Here is a 26,246-nt window from a genome sequence, read left to right on the forward strand (position 1 = left end):
ATGCCAAACAGGGATGAACAAATTCTGTAGTTCATACATGCGATCTTTAAATGTTTGCCATTGCCTATCCACCGTCAACCCTTTATGTAACGTTCCCCAATCCATCCAACCCAACTCGCGCCTCATACCATCGTAGTTTCCTTTATTTAAATTCAGGACCCTAGTCTCGGAGTCAAATACATCACTCTCCATATTAATGAAGAATTCTATCATATTATGATCGCACCGCCCCAAGGGGCCGCGCACAAGATCACTAATTAATCCTTTCTCATTACATAATACCCAGTCTAAGATGGCCTGATCTCTGGTTGGTTCCTCGACATATTGGTCCAGGAAAGCATCCCATACACACTCCAGGAATTCCTCCTCCACAGTATTGTTACTAATTTGGTTAGCCCAATCTATATGTAGATTAAAGTCACCCATGATAACTGCTGTGCCCTTATTGCACGCGTCTCTAATTTCCCGTTTAATGCCATCCCCAACCTCAGCATTACTGTTTGGGGGTCTATATGCAACTCCCACTAACGTTTTCTGCCCCTTGGTATTTCTCAGCTCTACCCATACAGATTCCACATCATCGGAGGTAATATCCTTCGTTACTATTGTATTAATCTCCTCTTTAACCAGCAATGCTACCCCACCTCCTTTTCCTTTTTGCCTGTCTTTCCTGAATATTGAATATCCCTGGATATTGAGTTCCCAGCCTTGATCACCCTGGAGCCATGTTTCCGTAATCCCAATCATATCATATCCGTTTACATCTATTTGCGCAGCTAATTCATCCACCTTATTGCGAATGCTCCTCACATTAAGACACAAAGCCTTCAGGCTTGTTTTTTTAACACTCTTAGACCTTTTAGAATTATTATTTACTGTGACCATGTTTGATTTAAACCATTGATTTCTCTAACTGCCACTTTTGCTTTTCTCCTTCCTGTCTTTTGCTTCTATCCTTGTTTCCCTTTCCTCTGTCTCCCTGCATAGGTTCCCAACCCCTACCATTTTAGTTTAAACCCTCTCCAACAGCACTAGCAAACAGGAGTACAGGAGTAAAGAAGTCTTCCTCCAATTATATAGGGCCTTGGTGAGACCACAACTGGAGTACTGTGTACAATTTTGGTCTCCTTACCTAAGGAAGGATATACTTGCCATAGAGGGAGTGCAACGAAGGTTCACGAGATTGATTCCTGGGATGGCGGGACTGTCGTATGAGAAGAGATTGAGTAAACTAGGCCTGTATTCTCTTGAATTCAGAAGAATGAGAGGGGAACTCACAGAAGCATACAAAATTATTACAGGGCTTGATAGGGTGGATGCTGGGAGAATGTTTCCCTTGGCTAGGGAGTCTAGAACCAGGGGCCACAGCCTCAGGATAAAGGGTAGGCCATTCAGGACTTAGAAGAGAAGACATTTCTTCACACAGAGGGTGGTGAATCTTTGGAATCCTCTACCCCAGAGGGCTGTGGTGGCTCAGTCATTGGGTATATTCCAAACAGAAGTCGATAGATTTCTGACTAGTAAGGGCAACAAGGGATATGGCAATAGGGCCGGTGAATGGAGGTGAGGCAGAAGATCAGCCATGATCTCATTGAATGGCGGAGCAGGCTCGAAGTCCGAATGGCCTACTCCTGCTCCTATTTCTTATGCTGTCCCTGAATGGTTGCTGCGTCAATATCCTGGAATATCCTATCTAACACCATTGTGGGGGCACTATCAGCACAAGGACTTCTGTGATTCAAGAAGGTGGTACACTAATAACTTCTCCTGTCTTGACCAACATTTATTCCTCAACCAACACCACTGAAAATAGATTAACTGGTCATTGCTTTTTGTGGGACCCTGCCATTTCCAAACTGGCTGCTACATTCGCCTACGTTACAACAGTGAAAACACTTCAAAGTAATGCATTGGTTGTGGAGTGCTTTAGGCAGTCTGAAGGTGGTAAAGGCGCTACAGAAATTAAAGACATCTAATCCAGGAGGCTGTGGAAAAAGAAAAAAAGGCTAGCACCAAGGGTGCAGACTCTCCCTGTCGCCCGCAGCATAATGTTCCACCCTTCCTCCCAGAAATACTGCCATACCCATTGTCACGCCATGCTAGAGGCTTCTGTCTGGGAGGGGTTTTCTATGTTAATTTAATGCAAGGCAGTACAATGCAGACAACCAGTACACCCAAGTGGGCTAATAAACAGGATCCCTTGTCTGGATCTATAATTTGGCTTTAAGCCAATCAAAGCGTGTGCCACATCCCTCTGACTTTCTCAGTTCTTCTGGGTCTTAATGCCCATACACTTACGGCCCTCCCAACTCTTTTGTGTCTGTGTCACCATTCCATGTTGGCGTTTTTGAGGGGGAGGGAGTGGGTCGGTGCTTGTTGAGCACTGTGCTGGGGCCAATCTGGACCCTTGGTGTGCAGGCCTGCTTTTTTCTCCTCCCCATGCTACTGAAGTCTGTTCCACTCAGCCAGATTGGCCAGTTTCCATTTCAGACCTGCCTTACCCGCTTCGTCCTATTGTTTCATGTTAGTATCATTTCAGTGCCATCTCCTGTTTTTCTTTGAAGCACTTCATAGGTCATTCTACTCGTACTTTCTCTCCTCGAATCATCGAATGATTCATTTGGCCCATTGTGCCCGTACCGGCTCTTTGAAAGTGCTGTCTAATTAGTCCCATTCCCCTGCCCTTTCCAGAATTAGCGACAATACTCCAGCTGGGGCCTAACCAGACTTTTATAAAGATTTAGCATAACTTCCTGGCTTTTGTCCTCTATGCCTCTACTGATAAAGCCATATGACATTTTAACAGCCTTCTCAACTTGTCCTACCACCTTCAAAGACTTGTGTACGTACACCCCCAGGGCGCTCTGATCCTGCACCCACTTTCAAATTGTACCATTTAGTTTATATTGGCTCTCCACATTCTTCCTACCAAAATGAATCCCATATGTGCATCTGCATTTTTTTCCCTTCCCCATCCCTTTGTTCTGTTCCTTAAATATTGTTCATCTTTAATTGCTTCCAGTTCTGATGAAAAGTTACACCTGAAATGTGAACTGGTCTGTTCTCTCCACAGATGCTAACTGACCTGCGGAGGCTTCTTGGCATTTTCTGGTTTTCTTTTTCAGATTTCCAGGATTTGTGTTCTCTTTTGCTTTTTATTTAGAATAAATTGGAATGTTGGAAGTCCGAAATAAAAACAGAAAATGCACAGCGAGCGAATCAGCACCTGATAAGTTAAGTTAAAGGGAGAGATTTTGTCGCCTTTCAGATACTGATCAACCCACTGTGCATTTCTTACTCTTGCTTTGAAAATGTATTTTGTTATCTCAAACACGTCCATAGGTGGGAGTGCTTCCAATAAAAAGAATCTCTTTCCAAGGGATTCAGATGGCAAATAGAATGCTCTTCCAGTTCATGCCACCTTCTGAACCCCTCAGTGAGATCATATTCGTTTAATGCCTTCCAGCTACCAATTATTTCTTACAAATTAAATTTTTCATTCACACTTTAATTCAATAAATATTTGATTAAAAACCAGTTTTGCAGAAGGGAACTGATGAACTCAACGACTGAACTTGAGGCGGCAGGAAATGAACTGAAGGAAATGGGGGAGTGGGAAAGAAGATGGGAGAGGAGAAGATGGGTAGAAAAGTTGGGAAAGAGCTTAAATTTGTTCTGTAATGGGGGTCTTTGAATGTTTCTGTATGAAGGGGTCTCAGAATTTCTATTCAATAAGGATCTCAGAATGTGTGTGTACAGGGAGTACTTGGTGTCTTTCTGTCTCGCACACACTCACATGTATTTTGTAGGGGTGACACATAGGTGATGCACTTGCATATAGAGCTCACCATCTCTATATATTCTGTCTGACAGGTTTGGTAAGTTATTAAACTCATCTTTATTTTAACAATTAAAGTAGCTGTGTCACCAGTAGTTTTATTTTAATTAAAAGGAATAAAGCTTCACTTTCTTTACAATGTAAATAAATAGTAATAGCAAGTAATGCAAAGGGGTCTGCCAGGTCACCCCACCCCCTACTGAGTAATTAAGTATTTGTTACAATAAATTACTTTATATGTCAACAGTGGATCCCACCACGAAGCCTGCCTCTTCCAAATTATCTCCCACAAAATAGCCATCAGATGATGTGCCAGTGCATTACCCCTGTGTTTTAGTTGAGCAAGTAAAACAGAAATCTATGAAGGTACTCTGAGGCAGTTGTTGTTATTCACACCATGCATTCTTGTGCTCAGCTTTTGCTTCCAGGTGTCTCAGTTTTTCTCAAAATTCTTCAGTTTAATTTCTGTGCCTCTTAAAAATTTTCTCCAGAAATTTTATTGCAGAGAATTTCTGTGCCACAAAACCATTCTAAAACAACTTTCGCCTGAACAGCTAATTTAAAAGGATATAAGAAAAATGAAGGTTGAGAAAAGGCCATTCAGCACCCCAAAGCTAGTCCCTCCAGTATCCTAATTCTACCAACCTCGCAGCAATGTATTGAATGCCCCAAAAGTCTCGAGACTCTGATAGATTATTCTAGAGATTTATTACCCTTTACATGAAGTTGCTCCTTTTGATAGCTGATCTGAAGTTTACTTTTCACTACTTTTGACCTTATTTGACAGTAATATTTTATTTCTGGTGTGTTAAAAAATCCACATCTACACAAATGCGCCTACCTGGATTATAAAAGAGCCCGATGGAGGGGACACTGACAGCAAAAAAAAATTAACCAGCAAACACTGCACAAAAAAAAGACCATGATTCAATTACCAGGGAACGCAATAAGGAATGTTAGGCTTAAGAAATGAAGTCAGGCAGAACCTCTTCATTCAAAGGATATTAATTAGACTTGTGGCATAAATTACCAGGAAACAAGACTGAAGCAGACAGTATAAATAAAGATAATGTTACCATTTATATAGCACCATAGCACATTGAAGTGTATTCAAATGCATCACAGAAGGAATTACTTTTGAAGAGCAGTGACAATTGGTATGTGGGCAAAATGAGCTCATGAGACAATTAGGTGTGTTTGAACAGAGAAGAAACTGTAGGGGCTGGATTTTGCCAGCCGAGATGAGTTGGGGGCGGGACTGCTGCCTTCCAGGTTCTAGTCCCGCCTCCAGCGATGTCTGGCTAACCCATGCTATTTTCCCTTGATTGGCCTTGTTAAGCCCACCCTGCGGGCTTACCAGCCAATTAAGGGAAAGCCGGTGACAGCGTATGATGCTTCATCTGTCGAAAATGTTTTGCCAGATGAATTGTCAGCGTTTGACAGCTTTGAGAAGCTGTCAAACACTGACAATCTCTGTTCTAAGGTGAGCCCTTGCACAAAAGCTTACAAAGACCTCTCTCCTCAGCAGAAAGCAGATGGATGCTGCATCTGAAAATGTAGCAGCCATTCTGTCATCTCTGCCGTTGAGATCCTCAACGGTTGAAGCCTGCCGAAAGAAGCAAAGGTAAGGAAACTTTTTCCAACTCTTTACACTCACCTCTCATACTTACTTGTCCACACTTGCACCCATCACTCACCTCTACGGATGACATATCGACCCCTCTCACCCCCACAGACCCACAGCTCGCCTCGCTGACCCTGGCGAGGATCGCAGCCGTCGGGAAGCCCGCAATTGCAGGTGTAAAATGGGGAAAAGCCTCAAAACTGCCTGTTAACTGGCAGTTAATTGGCTCTAATCCCCTTCCCGCCTCGTGGAGACGGGTCCCTGCGCGAATCGGGGACCTGCCTCCCGGGAAGATGGCATGGAGGTGGGTTGGAAGCGGGGATGGTACCCGCTCCCAGTTTCTGCCATTTTCCCGGCATTCCCGCCTCCAAACCCGCTTCCTCAGGGCTGGGAAAATCCAGCCCAGGGTTACTGAGAGAAGAGTGGGTGGGGTTGATGCAAGAATAAAGGGACAGGCTTGTTGGGCTTAATGGCTTTTCCGTATACTCTTACATTCTTTTGAGTAGAGATACTGCACCTGACTTCCAAGTGAAGCACCAGCAGGCACCGGTCAGCCATTTCTTGAAACGACCTTGCAAGATCATCGAGAGTCTCCATAATCTGCTCAGACACTGGAGGAATATCCATGTTTACATGAACGTCTTGCCCCGGAGAGAATGCTGTGAAACAGGAACACACGACAGGAATAATCAGCACACACAGTAAAGACGGTGATTAACCAGCAGCGCTCCTGCTCTAACTGTGCAGGGAAATTCAACATTTACCTCCCATTGTTAGGCGCAATGGCCCCTTCCAAACTAACTCCTCTGATAGAATCAGCATATTCTTCTCCAAAATGTTTTTATTTAAATATAACAAGTGACACCTACTCTTTATAGGAGACTGTTGGCGAAACCTCCTCTGACATTAAGCATCGTTTACAATGTAAAATTCTATTCTGATAGAGTAAAATAATTCATCCCCTCATTTTAAGTCAATATTTCTTTGTTAGTTCACCTCCCTCCCTGGGACTGCTGCCCCCTCTTCACTGGTTCCTCTGCTCAGTGGGAGGAAACCAGCGAAGAGGGGCCAGCAATCCTTAGCGGCAAGGGATGTAGCAGTGACACAAGCCTTTGGATGAAGAGTTGGGAGGGGATGGCAGTGAGGATAAAGGGGAAGAGGGGACAGGATCGGGAGAATGGGGATAGGGAAGCAGACACTGGGCTAGGGGTGGGACGCACTTCTTCACGTTGCCCTGTGACCCACCATCTTGGCTAGATCCCTCCCCTCTTTCAAGTGCCCTACAACTGATGTAGTTTAGATTAGTTAATGCACTATAGACCAAGCACTATCCTGGTCTTTCCTGTCTGTCTGTATGGTTCAATACCACAGGACACAAACCTACTGAGCAGCTCCAACTATAAGGCTTTTTAAAATGGAAATAAAAACACAACTGTAAATAAGGGTGTGACCTATATACTGGTGCAGTGTATACACAAGATTTTGTCTATAAAATCTCGAGGGAATCTCGTTTTGTACAACATGCAGATTAGACACTTCCAATCTGTTTAAATTGCTATAAAGAACAGCTCAATTTAGTTGGTTTACAACAAGACGCTGTTGGCAAAATCAGGATGGAGTGAACTGATAATACTGTAAAGAATACAGAACACAGCTACAATAAAATATTACAGACGGGATACAAATGGGAAGATGTTACAGAGCTGATGAATAGTGCAGATGGGAATACTTATAAAGCAGCCAAATTAACAAATGGCAAATGACCTCAAGCAATAACCTTGTGTGAAGGGTTAACAAAAATCCTATTTCATTCCTCCTACAACCAGTAACAGGACTAACCCTTCGAGTGCCGAGACACTTTTAATACTTTAAAAAAAACATTTGCCCCATATTCGGCCAGATGCTGAAATGAATCTGTAAATCCCATTTCTTTTTCCTATTTTTTTTTGCATAGAATTTACAGCACAGGAACAGACCATTCGGCCCTACTGTTCTATGTCATTTGCAGTTTCGCTTTTCCAGGTTCCACCTCTGCTCGTAGTGCTCTGTAATAATTCTGACAAAGTGTTACACCCGAAATGTTAACCCATCTTTCCCCGTCACTGCCGCCCATCAACCTGCTGCAAATTTCTGTTCCTATTTCAGATCTCCAGTTTCTTTCTTTTTATTTATCTATTGAATCTGCTCTGTAAATGTCCACTAAGGGGTGCAGGAGTGTGCTCCAGGTTTGGGGGTGCTCTGATGTTCTTCAGGATCAGTTAGTCAGTCTTGTGTTCCTGTCCAATTCTCTCAAACGTGATAAAGTACAATTGGAAAAAAGAACGGAAGCAAAGAGTAGCTCACTTCATAAAGGTCGTAAAATGCGATTTAAATTAGCTTTTAATGGGGGAGAAGAGCTTCGGTTTGGATGAAATAAGTTTGTACGAAATGCGTCAATGGAGAAGTCACATTCCATCTTTTACACAATTTTCTCCCCGTCTCTCATGAAAACATTAACTCATGCTGTGGTCCTACTCTGCAGGTGACAGTGGCTATCCGGCAGGTACGAGTTTAGACAGCGAGTATCGACAGACCAGATACACACCTGCACCTTCCAGCTAAATGCCACTGGATAATGATCAGGAGTGAAAACTCTGGCTCTTTTTTTCCCCATTATAGGCCAGGGACACTAAGGGCACTTGTAGACTTCTGACTGCCTCCTGCATGAGGTTAGCAAATAGAGCCTTTCACAACCTCAGGATGCCCCAAAGCACTTCACAGCCAAAAAATACTTTTGAAGTCTAGTCATTGTAGAGAAATGCAGCAGCCAATGTGTACAGCAAGGTCCCACATACAATAATGTGATAAATGACCAGATAATCTGTTTTAATGATGTTGATTGAGGGATAAATATTGGCCAAGACACTGGGAGAACTCTCCACTCTTCTTCAAATAATGCCTTAGTCCCTGGGGTGGGGCCTTGGTATATCGTCTCATCCAAAAGACGCCACCTCCGACTGAAGTGACAGCCGAGATTATGTGCTCAAGTCTCTGGAGTGGGGCTTGAATCCATGACCTTCTGACTCCGAGGCAAGAGTGCTACCCACTGAGCCACTAAAGTGATTGCAGACAATTCTGCTCAACAGCTAACCCCATACAGGATCTGTAAAATCGTGCATGTTGCCAAAGCCTCCCGTTTTCTTTCAGGAGGCTGCCCTGCTGGCTCATCTGGTAACTCCATCGTCATCCAGCCCAGCATGGGGTATGGATTAAGGCCCCACTACAACGAGTTATCTGACTCAAGTCAGAGCAGCAGTAATGGCAGTGCAAGTGGTCTCCGTGTCCCTGGGCGTAAAAGGGGGAGGGGAGGGAAAAAGGGGAAATCATCCAGCACCTCTTAGAACCGCACCCCAGCCAGAACTTTACTCCAGCCAGGAGTCAGTGCTGTCAGGAGGGGGGAAACAAAAACACAGAGGAATCCTAATCTCTAAGAAGGTTTTTCTTTGCTCTGTAGCCTCAACCTTTACGACTTTCTCTTTTGTCATTTCTCACATCAGCAACTGCGGAGACGGGAGCCAACAATCCAGGTGACTTTACCAGCCGGAAGGTTGTGCCTCCTGGAAAATTGTTTCTTGTAAATCAATGCGGTTCTGAATTAAAACTCATGATATGAAAGAAAAAAATAAATAACAGGGACCTTTTCTTCTCCAGAAACCCATTTAAGCAATGACACTCTGAAAGGCTTCCTGTCCTCTGTCCTTAATGCTGCCGCTGACACAAAACTCGTATTAAACATACACGCGGATGATTTAATGGGATTTCAAAGAAAATCAATTTTTTTTTTAGCAGCAGCAGTGAAAGGATTCAGTGTCCGTCACTACACGCAGCGTTACTGACTCTCTGTTCTGTGAAAAACCATCCAATGACAAACTGTCAAACTTCTAAAGGTCAAGTAACTTGGCTTTCTCCGACAATAGTTAGGGGGTTGCTCAATGAGCAGCATCCCCCTCGAGCACGGTTACAGCTCGCTGCTGTCAATATCACTGTAAAGCTGCACGATTTTAAAATGCTTTTTGGAAAGCTTGGGCTGTATGAGTAACCGTTTTGAACGCTTGAGGCAGAGTTACAAATGGAGAGGAAAATCTCGAGAAAAGTTTTTTTTTTTACTTGCGAGAGAAACGATTGGGGTAAATGTTCCGATTCAGTGCTACGAGGAACGAGAATATATCTTGGGAATTCAGGCAGGGAGTCAGCACACCATTCATTTTAATAGAAGGCCAATTGCATGGAATGCGCTTATCGTGCTTGGGCATCCTGATTTGCGCTCCTGTCACGGGAAGCTCGGCTGGGAGCTCCAGTTCATAGAATGTACACTTTGAACTCGAGCTTCAGCATTCAGACTCCTTGTCAAAAATTAAACGATTAAAATCAATTAGAATCAGCCTCAACATTCCTTCTGTGTTTCCCCAACATCCATTTTTGCTCCCTCCACCCTTCAGGTTTCTCTAGTTAACTCTTTCTTCCTGAAGCAGCTGACCCATGTGGGGGGAAAAAGCTTCATAGCCTCCACTGGGCTTCCGATATCAGTTGCATTCTTCACATTCACACCATGTTTCAACAGGTTAATCAACCAAGAGGTGGGCTTGACATATACACAGACACACACACTTTGTAGCCACTGGATACTTCGCTGGAGTAGGCATCCTGACTACATTTTTTCCTTTTGAGACCAGCTGTGACTTAGTGCACACAGCAACGCATTTATCTAATGAAGGATCACAGGGTTCCCAGTGTCTGTTTCCTTTATTGGAGTGGAATATTTTTGTTTAAATGCCAAGTGCTGAAGATATCATTCCGGAAATTGTCTTAGAGAACTTACCGAGTACGATAACATTAAGGAACTGGATTATCTGTAGAGATAGATTAACAAAGGGTGCTCCAGAGATCATATAACTTAACTATGCATATTAATTCTGTCCTTTATGTTGTTTGGTTCAGTTATCTCCAAAAAAAAAGTACTTTCACTAAAATATTACCAGTCCTTTTCTCTCTACTCCTTTCTCACCAGAGAATCACAGAATCTTACAGCATGGAAGGCAGCCATTCGGCCCTCCCTGCCTGTGCCAGCTCTTTGAAAGAGCTATACAATTAATCCCACAGTCCTGCTCTTTCCCCATAGCTCTGCAAATTTTTCCTTTTCAAGTATTTATCCAATTCCCTTTTGAAAGTTAATATTGAATCTGCCTCCACCACCCTTTTAGGCAGTGCATTCCAGATCATAACAACTCGCTGTGTAAAAAAATTCTCTTCAACTCTCCCCTGGTTCTTTTGCCAATTATCATAAATCTGTGTCCTCTGGCTAGCGACCCATCCACTAGTAAACACAGTTTCTCCTTATTTACTCTATCAAAACCCATCATAATTTTGAGCACATCTATAAAATCTCCCCTTAACCTTCTCTGCTATAAGGAGAACAATTCTATAGGCTCTCCATATAATTGAAGTTTCTCATCCATGTTCTCGTCTTTCCTAACAGCAATGATTCTTTTTTGGGGTAGTTTGCGCAAATTGCCCTTCTACGTATGTGAGCCTAGACAGAATGCGCCAGTACGATATTCAATCATTTAGGGTACCACACGCACTTCCATCAGCAGTCTCTGGATTGCAGTCAGAAGTGAAAGCCCAGGCCAAATCTTCCTCTTCCTTAACCCAGAGATGCTGAGACCAATTTTATGTTTGACTACAATCCCGACCGAGACCGAGGCTAACTTGGCACAGCTTAGGAATGGAATACAGGCCCTTTTACTGGCCTGTATGACTCAACCAGTCACTGCCTGGTCTAGCTAGGTCAGGGAGCCTGATGCTCATTGCTTAAGCAGAATATATTTATAAAACAAAGTGAAGGAAAGAGGAAATGGCTATTACAGTACAATGAATTGCTTTCAAGTGCATGTGAAATGCTTCTGAAAAGGTATTTCTGAGAGCTATGATAAGGTGATAAATAAACACAAGTCTGTCTTTCTTTCTCTTTAGGGCTGTATTAACTTATAAAACTGACATGCACACTTAGTTTTTTCTTTTCTCTGTGGAGATACAAATCCAATGGGATTTGAATCACAGCTCAATATTGAGGTCAACAGGCTGTGGGGAGTTGTACCCCGAACTATGATCAAAGCAAATAATGACACCATTTGGACTTGATGGTTCAGTCAATTCAAATCTGGTACAAATCTAATTCTTCAGTCATGGTCCACCCAGGCAAAGTGTGTAATTGCAGCGTGAATTCTGAGATTTGTTTTGTTGCTGATGAAAGTTTAGTAACTTCAGTAACTAACTGGCAGCTCCATATCAGTAGAACAACAAAGTGAGTGGGGAAAAAAATGGATTTTTATTTTGAACTCCGATATTTACGGGGAGGGGAAAACGCAGTGAGACCAAGGACTCGGAGGTCCTGCCGAATTTAACGACAGGACCTCAGTATAATTTTTTTCCCTCCATTTCCTGCCAGGCATCTGCCATTTTGGCAGGCAGACTGGCTGCCGGGTGGCAAAACCAGCGGCAGGAGGCCACAGCCGGGGACCCTTGAGGACAGTCCCCGGCAATCTGGGGGGTGGGTGGGGTGGGGGAAGGCCTGAGATCTGGGTTTGGGGTGCGGAGAGAGGGGTGATCTCAAGGGGGGGGGGGGGGGGGGGGGGAGAGATGGGGGAGAAAGAGGCAACCGGAAAGTGGGGGGAGGGGGGAAAAGGCCGAAGATCCTCTTCTACCTGTCGTTGGAGGGGGCGGGGGTTAATATTGAGGCCCTGGTGTCCAGTTCATGCTAGAAATTTCCAGACTGCCCACACAACAATCAGACTGTCTGGTGACACAAACACCTCAGTTATAAAGGTAATTAAATATTTGTTATTTTACCGTGACTATACAGAATTGTGTGTGGAAAATGTTTCCTTCGACAATTTGTCTGAACACCTATGTGAACTCTGGAGATTTAAATAAAATGAAAAGCAATTTCAAACTGCTAGAGATAAGAAGACAGCCCTGTGCCTCCCATCAGCTCAGTAAACAATCATAATGAACAGCAGAGTGACTGTCATCGGTGATAAAATGCTAGCTAAACACAGTAAGAATGTTATTTTCGTGAATTAATGTTGCCGAAGGTTTGCTTACTGTTACTATTTAATGAATTGTCACAATTAAACAATGTAAAAGAATGGTACTCGCTGTTCTAACAACAACGCATAAATTCAATCCAATTATCAAGCAAATCCTAATGACATAGGCTTCGCCGTGAGTTCAGCTTCTATATGGTCACGTCTTTTGCTTTGCACTGCAATGTTTAAATTATTTCTATTTTTTGTGTTAAATATCAGATTTTGCATCTTTCCTTGAGCCAGTGGGTAAAGGCACCCCCCAGGTGTAGTCATACATATCAGAAGCAATGTTCCCTCTAAGCTATGTACGGCCGCGCAGTAATCCGCAAGGTCCCGCACAGGCCGCTCACAAGCTTTTACATCGGAAATACCGTGCATGTGCAGATATTTAAAGGGACCGCACATTGAAAGAAACAAGCCAGGCAGAACATAGTGCAGCCTACCGGGAACATTGATCAGAAGCCCCCAGGTTAAACCCCCAACCTGTGCTCATTTAGCTGGTCCCACATGAGGACAATAGGGGGAGAAAAGACATCAGTCGGAGTTGCCCCTCCTCACCCTGATCCAGTGACCCTTGCTGGAAAGTACATGTTTGTGTGGATGTCGGGTGACGGTGGGTTGGGCTGATTTGTAATGGTCTCTGGTCCCCCTCTCCCTCCCCCTGATGCTTGCTCACACGCACTATGCAGGAGTCCCCAAACTGTGATTAGCAGTGGAAAGTCAAGTCAACTTTTTATTTGCCCTCCAAAGCCCAGGGGCACCGAAGCAAATTGTAGTGCTCCGAATGCAGCTGTAGTGCAATTGGCTAACTCAGCACAGATGCTACTTCCTGGTCTAAGTGCCTGTGTACCACACACCACAGTGCAATTACCCACCAAACCAAACAGGGATTTAGCTCATTATCCTTTATCCTACAGCTAGGGGAGGCAGTGATGCACACATATAACTCCCCCATCACCAGGGAGGTTATGGTGTGCATCTGTTACACATGCCTAACACTGCAAGACAGTAGTGTATGTAAGTATCTACCGCTGGAGAAGCGGTGTGCATACATTTACCCCCATATTACAACGCATTCAATCAAAATTAAGGTTTATTCCTTTCAGGAAACCTGCAACGAAATAACATAAAAAAATCCTTTGAGCCATTTCCTGCAGTGGGGATACAGCAGAAGAAGAAATGTGCACTGTATATTCTACTTTGCAACACCCAGTATCACAGGATTATAAAACTCTTCACAGAGAGGGTTAATTGGAGGCTAACTATAAAATTCACGTTCAAAAAAAAAGATTGCGTCAAGTGTGGGAATGAAGTCGGACAATCGATGTTCTGTGTAGAATCCTGCGCTATCTGACAGAAGCCAGCAGCTCCTTGATGTGGATAATTTGTTGCTGCATCAAAGTCAGTTCACAAACCTACAAAAGCGGTAAAGTCACTTTAACCCTGCAATTCCAGCACCCGCGGCCTCAGTGGAGTTTCAGGCTGGGTTCTCACTCCTGTTCAACATCCTGTGACCCCCTGTTTGATGCACATGGGATCCAGTTGAGAGCCTGACAAGACTCAATACTCAGGCTCACTGATGGCGAAAGGCCCCTTGGGAAGTGCACTGAAGGGTAAGAGACCCATCCCATGGCATCAGTCAGTGCGTTCGGGAGAGAAAAGGAGCAAAAAACCAGGACGGAAAAAAAAAATAGGAGCAGAAAACAGGAGAGAAAAAATAAATCTCCCTTTGTTTGACCTTACGAATTCAATCCATCAGTTCCAAGAAAATTATAGCGTTTTACCCTCACTTTTACTGCAGTTTCTCTTCTCTTTAGGTTTTTTCCTCCTGCTCTGGCTGAGGGGGGCAGTCAGGTGCTCTGCTCACTACATGCTACACTTCATAGAAACATAGAAGATAGGGTCAGGAGTAGGCCATTCGGCCCTTCGAGCCTGCTCCGCCATTCAACGAGATCATGGCTGATCATCCAAACCCTAGAACCCGGTCCCTACACCAACATCCATCCCACACAAGCCCTATCCCCGTAACCCCACGTATTTAATCCCCCCTAACACGAAGGGCCAATTTTTATCATGGCCAATCAACCTAACCCGCACATCTTTGGACTGTGGGAGGAAACCGGAGCACCCGGAGAAAACCCACGCAAACACGGGGAGAATGTGCAAACTCCACACAGACAGTCACCTGAGGCCGGATTTGAACCCGGGTCCCTGGCGCTGTGAGGCAACAGTGCTAACCACTATGCCACCGTGCTGCTAGGCTCTGAGAGAGCAGCCCCTGGTAATGCTCCGTCTTACTTCTGCTTCTTCCCTTTGGAGAAACCACAGAATCATGGGGATTACATCACAAGAGGCAATTTGAAGCATTGTGTCCCTGCTGGAGTTCTCTGCTCCAATCCCATTTTCTTGCCCTTTCCCTGTAAGTATCTATCTCCTGCTCTGCTCTTGATTTCAAAGGAAAACTAGGAAGTTGGATCTTTCCTCTCCATGGAAATTAGGGGCAGAGATAGGGCTATCAAACTTGTTTCCTCATGGGCAGCACAGCATCATAAAAGTACATACATACATATACGTACACATGTACACAAACATATCTGCCATCCACTCGCTCCTCTATTAGCCCATTTTGGATCCTCGTCCTTAGCATCATGTTTTGTGCAGGGAAGGCAGGATGGCCCTGGTCACAAACTTCTCACTAATTTCAGGGCCAAGACAACTGGTCTCAAATTGTCGAAGTGATTGGATCGTCTTCTATAGTGCAGATGCGTAATCAGACGAAAATGGATGCCGAGCTAAAGGCGGCAATATGGGGCCGGGTGGGGGAGGGCAGGGTGTGATCAACAGCTTGGCCAAAGAGGTGCATTTTAAAGAGAGTTTTAAAAGAGGAATAGGAGGCGGAAATACAGAGATGTTTAGGGAGGAGATTCCAGAGTGTGGGGCCTAGACAGCTGAAGGCATGGCTGCCAACAGCAAAGCTAACAGAATGTGGAACAATATAGTTAAAACAGCAGCATACAAGTTAAAGGAAGTTATGTTCAAGCCATTATAGAATTCTGGTCAAATCTTATCTCGAGTACTGTGCTCAGTTCTGGTCACCAAGACACAGGGAAGACATTTGTGAACTGTTGGCAGAAAGAGAAGAGCCATGAGGTGGTTTCCTAGTGTTAGAGGTCCAAGTTATGAGGAAAGATTGGAGAAACTTGAGTTACTGGACTACATAGACTATTTCTTTTTGCCAATCTCCTCTGTTGGCTTTGGCTGGGGATTGGGTAAATGAGTGCTGGTCGGCTTCTAGTACCAGCCCCTAAGTGGGTGCTCTGAATGCATGACCTGGTACATGTGCAGTCCTGCAGCAACTGCTCATTCTTAATGAGTGAGCCTGAACAATGAATGTCTACAGGCTATTAGACTGTGGAGGGATTCACAGCTGAGCCAATCCTGTCTTGGCCCAAATTCCATGAATAAACACTTTATGGATCGTGATCAACCCGTGATGACTTTTGTCTCCCTCCCCGAGGCATGCGGAGGTCAAATGCAGCATCGCTACTGTGGCTCTGGTTGCGATCTTCTGGCTAGAATGTCTCAGTATCACACGGGGTGATGCATTTATTTATCATGGCATCAGAGCAGCACCTCCCAAACCCACAACCTCCACTACCTACAAGGACAAGGACAGCAGGTGCATGGGAACACCATCACCTCGAAATTCCACTCCAAGTCACACACCATCCCGACTTGGACATATATCAGCCGTTCCTTCGCCGTTGCTGGGTCAAAATCCTGGAACTCCCTATCTAACAGCACTGTGGGAGTACCTTCATCAGGTGGACTGCAGCGATTCACCATCAACTTCTCAAGGGCATCTAGGGACGGGCAACAAATGCCAGCCATGCCAGCGACGCCCACATCCCGAGAATGAATAAAATAAATTACTTTCCTGCTTTAATGGACCAGCTTTATGAGCTAAAATGAATGCCGGTCTCACTTAATCCCTAACTTTCCTTACTCACACACATACCAAGAGGCACTGATAGACGGATGACAATATATCTGACATGTAGAAAGTTCTTTTTGATGGAGAATATTAACTAAAATAACATTGTCCAGGGAAGAATTCAACACTCAAAGGGTTACTGTGAGCTTTAATTTATTACATTTCACATTATGTGAAGAGGAAAATTATTTGTATTAATAAAAAAATCATTTTTCCTTCCTGAATAGCCTAATAAAATGAAATCCAATTTCGAATGACTCAAGATAAGACGACAGCTACACAACTTCCATCAACTCAGCAAACAGTAATAATGAACAGCGAGGTGACTGTCATCTGTGATAAAGCACTCCTATTAGCCATCCTGTTTTTATATTAATGTTAATTATAACACGCATACAGTAATGGATTATTGAGTTTTTATCTGTGTTAAGAACACAAATGGTAAACATGCCAACAAAATGTCATCTTCTGTTTTTTTTTAATTAGATGAAGGTGGGTTTTTTTTGGTAAGTTTCAGTGCAAGAGATTGCTCTTTGGATGGTGCCTCTGGGGTGTTGTTACACCACAGGTACCCGCTTGAGACTGATGCCAGCACACCTCAGTTATTGAGCAGCGGCAGCAGGTAGCGAGAGCGGCGGACCTGTGGGAGACTCGGCGGCGGCAGCGAGGTAATAAAAGCGGCAGCGGGGCCAGGAGAGGCCTCAGAGCAGCGGCAGCAGGTAGCGAGAGCGGCGGACCTGTGGGAGACGCGGCGGCGAGGTAATAAAAGCGGCAGCGGGGCCAGGAGAGGCCTCAGAGCAGCGGCGGCAGGTAGCGAGAGTGGCGGACCTGTGGGGAGACTCGGCGGCGGCGGCGAGGTAATAAAAGCGGCAGCGGGGCCAGGAGAAGCCTCAGAGCAGCGGCGGCAGGTAGCGAGAGCGGCGGACCTGTGGGAGACTCGGCGGCGGCGGCGGCGAGGTAATAAAAGCGGCAGCGGGGCCAGGAGAGGCCTCAGAGCAGCGGTGGCAGGTAGCGAGAGCGGCGGACCTGTGGGAGACTCGGCGGCGGCGAGGTAATAAAAGCGGCAGCGGGGCCAGGAGAGGCATACCAAACTCCAGTCTGCGAGCTCAGAGGGTAGCAGAGAGGTAAAAAGTAGTCGGGGTGTGACGTCACCAGGGAGCAGGTAAGTGATTGGTTGGTGAGTATTTCTCTCTTTTCAATACAAGCTTGAATTCTGTGGTGTTAAATTTCTAGGGTCTCTGTGTTGTAGTGGGGACAGTTGGTAAATAAAGCGCCCTAGAGTATACCTGTAACTGGGGTATTGAATAAATTTTTTAATTAATTAAAGGAGTAAGTCATGGCAGGAGAGCTCAGCCCCGTGTTCTGCTCCTCTTGCTCCATGTGGGAAGTCAGGGACGCTGCCAGTGTCCCTGGCAACCATGTGTGCGGGAAATGCATCCAGCTGCAGCTACTTGTAGACCGCATTGCGGCGCTCGAGCTGCGGGTGGGTGAGTTTTGGAGCATGCGCGATGCTGAGAGGGTCGTGGATAGCACGTTTAGCGAGTTGTTCACGCCGCAGGGTAGGGCTGCACAGGCAGAAAGAACTTGGGTGACCATCAGGCGGAGCAACAGAGGCAGGCAGGAAGTGCAGGGGCCCCCTGCGGACATCCCCCTTTCAAACAGGTATACCAAGTTGGATACTGTTGAGGGGGATGACTCACCAGGGGAAGGCAGCAGCAGCCAGCTTCCTGGCACCAGGGACGCTTCTGCTGCTCAGAAAGGGAGGAAAAAGAGTGGGAGAGCAATAGTGGTAGGGGATTCTATCGTAAGGGGAACAGATAGGCGTTTCTGTGGCCGCAAACGTGACTCCAGGATGGTTTGTTGCCTCCCTGGGGCCAGGGTCATGGATGTCACTGAGCGGCTACAGGGCATTCTTAAGGGGGAGGGTGAGCAGGCAGAGGTCGTGGTCCACATTGGGACCAACGACATAGGTAGGAAGGGGGATGAGGTCCTGCATCAAGAATTTAGGGAGCTAGGTAGCAGATTAAAAAACAGGACCTCAAAGGTTGTAATCTCTGGATTACTCCCAGTGCCACGTGCTAGTGAGTATAGGAATAGGAGGATAGAACAGATGAATGCGTGGCTAAAGAGTTGGTGCAGGAGGGAGGGTTTTAGTTTCCTGGATCACTGGGCCTGCTTCTGGGAAAGGTGGGACTTGTACAAGTCGGACGGGTTGCACCTGAACCAGAGCGGGACAAATATCCTTGCGGGGAGGTTTGCTAGCACTGTTGGGGGGGGGGGGGGGGGTTTAAACTAACTTGGCAGGGGGATGGGATACAGAGGGGAGCTGAAATAGGGGGTGATGTGCTGCCAATTATAGAGAAAAAAACAAGTCAGCTTGGTAGACAGGGCAAATATACAAGGGCAAGGCTGGATGGCATCTATTTTAATGCAAGGAGTCTTGCAAATAAGGTGGATGAACTGAAGGTGTTGATAAACACATGGGAGTATGATATTGTTGCTATCACGGAGACATGGTTGAGGGAGGGGCAAGACTGGCAGCTCAATATTCCGGGGTACAGAATCTTCAGGCGAGACAGAGGGGGAGGTATAAGTGGAGGGGGTGTCGCAATATTAATTAAAAGGAGTCAATTACTGCAGTAAGGAGGGATGACATATTAGCAGGTTCCTCTAATGAGGCCTTATGGGTGGAGCTTAAAAACAAAAAGGGGGCAAGCACTTTGCTGGGAGTGTACTATAGGCCTCCAAACAGTCAGGGGGAGATAGAGGAACAGATATGTAGGCAAATCTCAGAGAAATGTGCAAATAATAGGGTAATAATAATGGGGGATTTCAACTTCCCCAATATTAACTGGGATAGTCAGAGTGTGAAAGGCACAGGAGGGTGTAGAATTCTTAAAGTGCATCCAGGAGAGCTTTTTGAGCCAGCATGTAGAAGGTCCTACAAGAGAAGGGGCGGTACTGGACCTAATTCTAGGGAATGTGGCCGGCCAAGTGGAAGAAGTGCTAGTAGGTGAGCACTTTGGTGACAGTGACCATAATATGGTGAGATTTAAGGTGGTCATGGAAAAGGACAGGGATGGGCCGGAAATAAAGGTTCTAAAGTGGGGGAAGGCCGATTTTAATAGGATAAGGCAGGATCTGGCCAAAATGGACTGGGATCAGCTACTTGTAGGATCGGAGCAATGGGAGGCTTTCAGAAGGGAGATTGAGATCATACAATGGCAACATGTTCCCGTAAAGGTCAAGGGTGGTTCCAAAAACCACAGGGAACCTTGGAAGTCAGGGGATATACAAGAATGGATTAGAAAAAAGAGGGCTTTTGGCAGATACAAAAGGCTAAAGACTGAGGAAGCCCTAGAGGAGTACAAAAAGTGCAGGGGGATACTTAAAAAAGAAATTAGGAGATCAAGGAGGGGCCATGAAATAACACTGGCGAGCAAAATAAAGGAAAATCCTAAGATGTTTTATAAGTATACTAGCTGGGGAGCCCCGCGTTGCGAGGGCAATTTTGGGGCGCTTGGTCTCCCTGCCCCTGTGTGTCCCCCCTCTCCCTGTCATGCCCTCTCCCTGTCCTATCCCTCCCTCCTCTCCCTGTCCTATCCCTCCCTCCCCTCCCCTCCTCTCCCTCCCTCCCCTCCCTCCCTCGTCCCTCCCTCCCCTCCCGTCTCCCTCCCTCCCCTGTCTCCCCTCCCTCCCCTCCCCTGTCTCCCTCCCTCCCCTGCCCTGTCTCGCTCCCTCCCCTGCCTCCCTCCCTCCCCTCCCCCACCCCCACACCTACCCTCCCCACACCCCTCCCTCACCCTCTGCCCACCCCCTCCCCTCCCTCACCCCCCTCCCCTCCCTTCCCTCACCCCCTCCCCTCTGTCCCTGTCTAGCGCCTGAGGTCCGATTCTGAGGCCGGGACGGACCGGAGCTGAGGTCCCCCGCGTATGGCGCGGCTGATGGACGGCCGCTGCGGACGGGCGGCGCATGCGCGGTCAGTGCGGGCGGAGCATGCGCACTCAGTGCGGGCGGCGCATGCGCGCTCAGTGCGGGCGGCGCGAGCCCCCCGCGATTTCCCGAGGCTCGCCCCCCCCGCGATTTCCCGAGGCTCGCCCCCCCCCCCGCGATTTCCCGAGGCTCGCCCCCCCCCCCGCGATTTCCCGAGGCTCTCCCCACCCCCCCCGCGATTTCCCGAGGCTCTCCCCACCCCCCCCGCGATTTCCCGAGGCTCTCCCCAACCCCCCCAGCGATTTCCCGAGGCTCTCCCCACCCCCCCCGCGATTTCCCGAGGCTCTCCCCACCCCCCCGCGATTTCCCGAGGCTCTCCCCCCTCCCCCGCGATTTCCCGAGGCTCTCCCCCCCCCCCCCCGCGATTTGCCGAGGCTCTCCCCCACCCCCGCGATTTCCCGAGGCTCTCCCCCCCCCCCCGCGATTTCCCGAGGCTCTCTCCCCACCCCCGCGATTTCCCGAGGCTCTCCCCCCCCCCCGCGATTTCCTGAGGCTCTCCCCCCCCCCACTATTAAATTGTTATTTAATTCCCTAACACATCATTAAAATATTTACCTTAGTTCCCTAACACACAGAAAGTGTGGGGGAAAAAATTGTGAAAAATCAAGATGGCGGCCACTCACCTCGGTTCAGAAGGATAAGGCCCGCCCACACACGCACCGATTGGTCGACCGGTCAGGTCACCGAAGCGTAGAATTGGTCAATCGTCGAGTCACTCGACACTCAACTGTAGGAAGGAACCCGCCGTCCGATTGGTGCACCTCGACGTCACACGGTCGCTAATGAGATGCTAATGAGCGGAACGCTGAACGTTTTTGGGATACCGCGGGCGGGATTTTTGTCCGGCCGAAACGTAAATACGCCTATGACCGGTCCGGAATCGCAAGCTTTCTTTTGAGGCGACGCGCGCGTCGGTACGCTCTGTAACTTTCAAACGTATAGAGAACGGACAGACATCGGGACAGACAGACATCGGGACAGACAGAAGAGCTCTTTTATATCTATAAAGGGTAAGGGGATAACTAGGGAAAAAATAGGGCCCATTAGGGACAAAAGTGTCAATCTGTGTGTGGAGCCGGAAGATGTAGGAGGGGTTCGAAATGAATTTTTTGCATCTGTTTTCACTATGGAGAGGGACGATGTAGACATAGAAATAGGGCGGGGGGACTGTGATATGCTCGAACATATTAACATCGAGAGGGAGGAGGTATTGGCGGTTTTAGCAGGCCTAAAAATGGATAAATCCCCAGGCCTGGACGAAATGTATCCCAGGCTGCTGTGTGAGGCAAAGGAAGAGATTGCGGGGGCTCTAACACATATATTCAGAACCTCTCTGGCCACAGGGGATGTGCCAGAGGACTGGAGAACCGCTAATGTAGTACCATTATTCAAGAAGGGGAGTAGGGAAAAACCGGGGAACTACAGGCCAGTGAGCCTAACATCAGTGGTAGGAAAATTATTGGAAAAAATTCTGAGGGACAAAATTAGTCTCCACTTGGAGAGGCAAGGATTACCCAGGGATAGTCAACATGGCTTTGTCAAGGGAAGATCACGTCTGACTAATTTGATTGAATTTTTTGAGGGGGTGACTAGGTGTGTGGATGAGGGTAACGCAGTGGATGTGGTATACATGGATTTCAGTAAGGCCTTCGATAAAGTCCCGCACAGGAGACTGGTCAAGAAGGTAAGAGCCCATGGAATCCAGGGTGCCTTGGCACATTGGATACAAAACTGGCTTAGTGGCAGAAGGCAGAGGGTGATGGTCGAAGGTTGTTTTTGTGACTGGAAGCCTGTGGCCAGTGGGGTACCACAGGGATCGGTGTTGAGTCCCTTGCTGTTTGTGGTCTACATTAATGACTTGGATATGAATGTAAAAGGTATGATCAGTAAGTTCGCAGATGATACAAAAATTGGTAGGGTGGTAAATAGCGAGGAGGGTAGTCTCAGTCTGCAGGACGATATAGACGGGTTGGTCAGATGGGCGGAACAGTGGCAAATGGAATTTAACCCGGAAAAGTGCGAGGTGATGCACTTTGGGGGGACTAACAAGGCAAGGGAATACACAATGAATGGAAAGACCCTAGGCAAGACGGAGGGTCAGAGGGATCTGGGTGTGCAAGTACATAGATCCCTGAAGGCGGCGGAACAGATGGATAAGGTGGTAAAAAAGGCATATGGGATACTTGCCTTCATTAGCCGAGGCATTGAATATAAGAGCAAGGAGGTTATGATGGAGCTGTATAAAACACTGGTTAGGCCACAGCTGGAATACTGTGTGCAGTTCTGGTCGCCACACTACAGGAAGGATGTGATAGCTTTGGAAAGGGTGCAGAGGAGATTCACCAGGATGTTACCAGGGCTGGAGCGCTTCAGTTATGAAGAGAGACTGGGCAGATTGGGTTTGTTTTCCTTGGAGCAGAGGAGGCTGAGGGGGGACATGATTGAGGTGTACAAAATTATGAGGGGCATAGATAGGATGGATACTAAGGAGCTTTTTCCCTTAGTAGAAGGGTCAATAACTAGGGGGCATAGATTCAAGGTAAAGGGCGGGAGGTTTAGAGGGGATTTGAGAAAGAACTTTTTCACCCAGAGGGTGGTTGGAGTCTGGAACTCACTGCCTGAAAGGGTTGTGGAGGCTGGAACCCTCACAACATTCAAGAAGCATTTGGATGAGCACTTGAAATGCCATAGCATACAAGGCTACGGACCAAATGCTGGAATATGGGATTAGATTAGACAGGGCTTGATGGCCGGCGCGGACACGATGGGCCGAAGGGCCTCTATCCATGCTGTATAACTCTATGACTCTATGATTGTATTTCACAGGGTCAGCACACCCCAGTTACGATGCCAGCTCTGTATTGTTCACTGGCAAGTGTAAATGAAGCTTTGGAATGTGCACTTGTCTCGGGTTCCAGCTGAAATCAAAAGCATTAAAAATTAAGCTTAAGTAGTGCCAATGGCCTGCCACGCTGCAGTCGGTGTGAAGCCTTGGCCCAGTGGCAGCACTCTTGTCTGAGTCAGAAGGTCATAGGTTCAAGCCCCACCTGGGGGCTTGAGCAAATAATCTAAGCTCACACTTCAGGCAATAATGAGCAATGTTCCCGTTAATTTTTTTTTGGGTGCATGGTTCCTTTAAGGGGCTGCACATGTGCGGTTTTTACCATTGAAAAGCCGGCAAGCTGGTTGGGCAGGAGGTCCAGAGAGCTACGCAGCCACACAGCTTAAAGGCAACACTGGTAATGAGGTAGTGCTGCATTATTCAAGGTGCTGTCTTTCGGATGAGACATCAAACCCGTGCCCTTCTGCCCTCTCAGGTGGACGTAAAAGCTCCCATGGCAGGATTTGAATTAGATCAGGGCTGTTCTCCCAGTGTCCTGGCCAACATTTATCCCGCAATCAACATCGCCAGAAACAAACTAACTGGTCATTTATCTTATTGTGGTTTATAAGACCTTGCTGTGCACAAATTGGCTGCCACGATTGCCTATAAAACAACAATGACTACACAACAAAAACTGTCACTTATAAAGTGCCTTTAACGTAGAAAAAATGTCCAAGGCTTTACAGAGGCTTAACGAAGAAATGAACGTTGAGCCAAAGGCGACAATATCAGGAGGGGTGACAGATGGGGGTTTTAAGGTTGCCAAGACTGGAGAATTTTAGCGACGACAAAAGATTGGATAGGCTGGGGTTGTTTTCTTTGGAACAGAGGAGGCTGTGGGGAGATTTAATTGAGGGGTATAAAATTATGAGGGGTCCAAATAGAGTGGATAGGAAGGACCTATTTCCCTTGGCAGAGAGGTCAAAAAACAGGTGGTATAGATTTAAAGTAATTGGTAGAAGGATTGGCAGGGAATTGATGAGAAATGTTTTCACCCAGAGGGTGGTGGGGGCCTGGAACTCACTGCCTCATGTGCTGAAACCTACAAGGCTATGGACCAAGAGCTGGAAAGTGGGAGTAGGCCGGATAGTTCTTTTTCGGCAGGCACAGACACGACTGGCTGAATGGCTCCCTTCTGTACCGTAAACTGCTATGATTCTAAGGAGGGTCTTAAATGAGGAAAGGGAGATGAAGCAACGGGGGCAGGGGGTGGATTTAGCAAGGGAATTCCACAGCTTAGGGTCAAGGAGAAGTGAAAAAGAAAATAAGAGGGGCAAAGAGAGGGTATGAGAATAGAATGGCAGCCAACATAAAAGGTAATCCAAAAGTCTTCTCTAGGTATATAAATAGTAAAAGGGTAGTAAGAGGAGGGGTGGGGCCGATTAGGGTCCAAAAAGGAGACCGATGCATGAAAGCAGAGGGTATGGCTAAGGTACTAAACGAGTACTTTACATCTGTCTTCACCAAGGAAGAGGATGCTGCCATCGACATAGTAAAGGGGGAGGTAGTGGAGATACTTGATAGGATAAAAATTGATAAAGAGGAGGTATTAGAAAGGCTGGCTGTACTTAAAGTAGATAAATAACCAGGAGTGGATGGGATGCATCGGGAATTGAGGGAGGAAATTGCGGAGGTACTGGCCATAATATTCCAATCCCCCTTAGATACGGGGGTGGCGCCAGAGGACTGGAGAATTGCAAACGTTACACCATTGTTCAAAAAAGGGTGAAGAGATAAACCCAGCAACTACAGGCTAATCAGTTTGACCTCAGTAGCGGGGAAGCTTTTAGAAACGATAATCAGGGACAAAATTAACAGTCACTTGGACAACTGTGGATTAATTAAGGAAAGCCAACACAGATTTGTTAAAGGCAAATCGTGTTTAACTAACTTAATTGAGTTCTTTGATGAGGTAACTGAGAGGGTTGATAAGGGTAATGCAGTTGACATAGTGTACATGGATTTCCAAAAGGTGTTCGACAAAGTGCCACATAATAGGCTTGCTGGCAAAGTTGAAGCCCGTGGAATAAAAGGGACAGTGGCATTGGATACGAAATTGGCTAAGTGACAGGAAACAGAGAGTAGTGGTGAATGATTGTTTGTCGGACTGGAGGAAGGTATACAGTGGTGTTCTCCAGGGCTCGGTTCTAGGTCTACTGCTTTTCTAGATATATATTAATGACTTAGACTTGGGTGTACAGGGCACAATTTCAAAACTTGCAGATGACACAAAACTTGGAAGTATAGTGAACAGTGAGGAGGAGAGTGGTAGACTTCAGGAAGACATAGACAGGCTGGTGAAATGGGCGGACACGTGGCAGGTGAAATTTAACGCAGAAAAGTGTGAAGTGATACATTTTGGTAGAAAGAATGAGGAGAGGACATATAAACGAAATGGTGCAATCCTGAAGGGGTGCACGAACAGAGATACCTGGGGGTATCTATGCACAAATCGTTGAAGGTGGCAGGGCAGGTTGAGAAAGCAGTTAAAAAGGTTTACGGGATCCTGGGCTTCATGAATAGAGGTATAGAGTATAAAAGTGTGGAAATTATGATGAACCTATATAAAACACTGATTCAGCCCCAACTGGAGTACTGTGTCCAATTCTGGGCATCACTTTAGGAAGGATGTGAAGGCCTTAGAGAGGGTGCAGAAAAGATTCCAGGGATGAGGGACTTCAGTTACGTTGATAGACTGGAGAAGCTGGGGTTGTTCTCCTTGGAGCAGAGAAGATTGAGGAGATTTGATAGCGGTGTTCAAAATCATGAGGGATCTAGACTGAGTA

At 46.5% G+C, this 26,246-nt stretch overlaps 1 protein-coding gene across 1 annotated transcript in view; it reads right to left on the reverse strand.

The window, feature by feature from the left end:
• exoc4 (exocyst complex component 4) overlaps positions 1-26,246 on the reverse strand; it is a 565,674-nt gene that overhangs the window by 40,062 nt on the left and 499,366 nt on the right. The window contains exon 14 of the mRNA XM_086010674.1: positions 5,980-6,121. Coding sequence (XP_085866800.1) covers positions 5,980-6,121 — 142 coding nt within the window. The remainder of the gene's footprint in view (positions 1-5,979; positions 6,122-26,246) is intronic.

Source organism: Somniosus microcephalus, chromosome 17 (assembly GCF_052327205.1).
Source record: "Somniosus microcephalus isolate GS21.2 chromosome 17, FLI_Smic_1.0, whole genome shotgun sequence".
NCBI lineage: Eukaryota > Metazoa > Chordata > Chondrichthyes > Squaliformes > Somniosidae > Somniosus > Somniosus microcephalus.